This window comes from Lolium perenne, chromosome 4 (genome assembly GCF_019359855.2).
Source record: "Lolium perenne isolate Kyuss_39 chromosome 4, Kyuss_2.0, whole genome shotgun sequence".
In the NCBI taxonomy this organism is placed as follows: Eukaryota; Viridiplantae; Streptophyta; class Magnoliopsida; order Poales; family Poaceae; genus Lolium; species Lolium perenne.
In genome coordinates, this window is record NC_067247.2 from 45,659,395 (window position 1) to 45,663,316 (window position 3,922).

The 3,922-nt window shown below is 54.1% G+C and overlaps 1 protein-coding gene across 1 annotated transcript; it reads right to left on the reverse strand.

Annotated features, from left to right (window-relative positions):
* Positions 1–420: 420 nt before the first annotated feature.
* LOC127292355 (protein NUCLEAR FUSION DEFECTIVE 4-like) lies at positions 421–2,409 on the reverse strand. The gene has a single exon (XM_051321734.1). The coding sequence runs from the start codon at positions 2,336–2,338 to the stop codon at positions 476–478; it is 1,863 nt and encodes a 620-aa protein (XP_051177694.1). The 5' UTR covers positions 2,339–2,409; the 3' UTR covers positions 421–475.
* Between the last annotated feature and the right edge of the window lie 1,513 nt (positions 2,410–3,922).

The window sequence follows — 3,922 nt, forward strand, 5'->3', positions numbered from 1 at the left end:
TTTTATAGGCCGGAGGGAGGCGGAGGAGCGGTGGCGCTCATTAACGCCGGCACGCAGAGCTAGGCGCGACGGGACGCGTCGCTGCGCCTTCTGCGGGAACTGCACCGTCGCTGCGCGCCAATAACTTCCGTCGCGAGGTAGGCGACGGTTAGGTTTAAATTAATTGTGCCGCTGACGGGTCGGCCCCGCCACTCCCCGCCTCGCTTTTCGTTGTGTCCGGTGTCCCCGGAGCGTCCCCTGTGGGACTGGGACGGGCTCGGGGCGCCGGACACCGTATAGGGACGCGTCGGACAAAAAAGGGCTTTCGAGGACGCGGCTTGAACGCATTTTCTGTCCGGCGCGCACCAAATCCCTTTGGGGGACGCAGATGCTCTAACAGCTACTCCCATACGTACAACAGCAAAAAGATGAGCGCTTGAGTACAACAAAATAAAAGACTAGTTAACCCATGTGTCCGTTTGCATCGATACACACACTATCGCATTGACTGCTCCTTCGTCCCGTTGACTGGGCTTATTGGCTCGGCCGAATCCTTGAGCCGGTTCTGCTCCGGCAGCGCTGCCGGTTGGCCGTCGGCCCTGAACCTGGCGTAGATGTCGCTCCGGTAGAACTTCCTGGTCCTCCACGCGAGCACGAGCGAGACGAGCGCGCCGGCGACGGTGGCGGCGGTGATGATGAGGAAGGAGAGCCTGAAGCACTGCGCGCCGATGCACGTCTTGTCGCCGGCGCCGTCGAGGGTGCCGCCGTGCTGCTTGGCCGCCTCGACGTCGTAGAGGTATCCCGCGACGCGCACGTTGAGCACGTAGGCGCCGATGGGGCTGGCGACGGAGCCGAAGTTGTAGAGCGTGGAGTAGTACTTGAGGCCGAACACCTCGGAGATGATGGCGTAGAGCAGCGGCCACTGCGCCCCGAAGCAGAAGCCGATGATGACCGACGCCGCGTAGAGGGAGCCCGGCACGCCCAGCGCGATGAGGAGGTGCCCCGCGCAGGCGAGGAGGAGCACGAGCGTGAGCGCCAGCGGGCGCGGGAACTTGTACCGTGCCAGGACCGCCTCGGACGCGAACCCGGCGGTGACCCGGCCGGCGTAGTTCCAGATGCTGATGAGGGAGATGAAGGTCTTGATGCTCTTGGGTGGGTAGCCGAGGGACTGCCCGATCTGGCCCATGTTGTCGATCGCCGTGAGCGTGCCGCCCACGCCGCAGATGGTGGCGAGGAAGAGGACCAGCATGTCCACGCTCACCAGCGCCTGCAGGATCGTGTAGTCCTCACCCTGCGCCGGCGGGTTGAACATGTTCTTCCAGCACGACGATGAAGACGATTCTGGCGCCGGTGTGGAAAGCTTTGACGACTCCTCTGCTTTCACCGGCTGCTCTGCCTCTGCCATTTGAAGGTCGGAGGACGGTGGCGCCGCCTTGTTGTCGATGGTGACGGTTGGGGGCACGAGAAGAGCCTCCTCGAGCTCCCTCTTGATCCTGTACTCCTGCTTGACGACGACGGCGAGTGGGAGGAAGAGTATGATAAGGAGCGCGGCGGCCGAGACGACGAGGGCGGCGTGCGAGAGGTCCATCTGATTCTGCACCACGATCATGACGAGGAGATACGTGGCGAGCCCCATGGAGATGTAAAGGAAGCAGTAGAAGGGGTCGCTGCTGGTGGCGCTCTGGCTCTCGCCGCGGCGGCGCGGCATGAGGCGGACAGTGTGGACGAAGAGGATGGACACCGCGGCGGGGAGCCAGGCGACAAGCAGCACGAGCGACTTGGCGTCGTCACCGTAGATGGCGATGTACAGCTGGGTGAAGATGGCGCCGCTGAGGCCGACGAAGCCTTTGAGCAACCCCAGCACGACGCCCCGGCTCTCCGGGAAGTTCTTGACGCAGGTGACGAGCGCGCCGGTGTTGGCGAAGGACTGGGAGTTGGCGCCGACGCAGATGTAGATGCACATGAGCCAGACGGGCGGGCGCGCGGTGCGGCCGTCGATGGCGAGGTAGATCATGAGGTAGCCCGCCAGGTTCATGGCGGCGCCCGTGGCGAGCACGACCCAGGGCGGGGTGACCTCGTTGAGGAGCCCGGAGAGGACGCCGACGTTGGCGCCGAGGTCCTTGAAGAAGGAGAGCGTGTTGAGGGTCTGCTGGTCGTACCCGAGGGTGGACTTGAGCACCTTGGAGTAGATGCCGAAGATGTAGGTGGCGCCGGACGCGGAGAGGATGAGCAGGCAGGCGAACACCATGAACCACCGCCCCAGCACCACCTGCCGCGCGAACCGCAGCGTCGCCACCTCCCGCACCGCCGCTGCCGTGCATCCATCGCCGCCGCCGCTGCCGGACGCGGAGGACACCATTTCTGTCGCCGAGAATATCACACGCTCACCCGCGGCTGGTGCTGGTGCGTGTGTGTCCAGTGGCGAGCGGAGCGCGCGCACGGCCGCGCGTATATATAACGGAACGGAACGGAAGGGTGCTCTGCTCTGCCTAGTGGTGAGCTGAGTGAGTAACGGTTTGATTGATCGGCATCAGATCAATAACTAATTGCATTTGTTGGGTGATTAGGTTAATCGTGGATTGTTTTCAAAAAAAAAAGGTTAATCGTGGATTAATGGCGGCGACGTTGACTTGCAGGTTACCTGTACTGGCGAGGAAGCTGTGGCACACTGGCAGGCGATGGCGAGGGAGTGTGACGCGTGCTCTGATGCTCATCTGAAGAGCCGGGTGGGCCAGCGGATGCATTGCATTTGTAACTCACGTTGCAACTCCCGACTACCATAAATGATGAAGAAATCAAATAACTTTAACTTTTTTTTTAAATTGCAATCTCACTCGCAATTTGAAAATTTCAGTTGCATCCAACTTACAACTGAAAAATGACAGAATCACGATGGTGTAGAACTCGATTAAGAAGTAAGTTAGTTCTACCTAAGAACAAGCAGAACCGTTAAATAAAGTGACAACATTTCCCCATTTTATGAACATTTCTTACTATTTGAATATATTTTCCTTAGCCGCAATCTAGTTGTAACTGAAAAATCTAAGATATACACATTTTTTTAATTGCAACCTACTTGTAACTAGAACTTTATTTTCTATAATTTGTGAACCATTTTTCTCAGGTGCACCGATTTATAACTGGAAACCCACTTACTACTCACCGACTAGGACCAATCACGAGCTCAATCTAAATGTTAAGAACTTGAGTGAGCTCTGACTTAATTACTTATATGCAGAGTAGCTAGTTCCATAAGTTCTTAACTAGGAGTATCAGTCGATTGAAAATTATCAAAACTACTTCGTCATGTCCCTCACATTTTTCGATGATGGTTGAATACCCTCTCTGTTTACTAATCTACTCCCTCCATACCGGTTTACAGGGCAATTACGTATTTCGAGAAAAAACTTTGACTACTAATTTGGTTAATAAAATAGAAGATATATATCATAAAAAATATACTATTGGAAACTTATTTTGAATATGAATTCAATGGTATAATTTTTCTGCTATATATCTTATATTTTGTTGACCAAATTGGTTGTCAAACTTCTTTCTCAAAATACGTAATTGGAGGTAGTAAGATATTTTAGATTTTGTAGATTTATCTATTTAGTATGTATCTAGTCTAATTTTAATGTGTAGATTCACTTATTGTGATGTGCATCTAGCTCACTTTGAAATATCTCAATTTATGATAGGAAGTACTAGTAGTAGCTAGCTCCACAAGTTCACAATTTTTAAGTGTGGCTACCTTATATTGGTTGATTTGGCTTTGCGGAAATGTGATTCTGGGGCCTCTTGGCTCTTGCGCAAGTGTTTAAGGTAATGCTACACCACAAATGGTTGGTTAACTAACTAAGATGGTCCAGCGAATTCCAGTGTGCCACGTGGGAGTGGAATGATGAGATGTGCTCATGTGCACAGATCCTATCTCGACTAA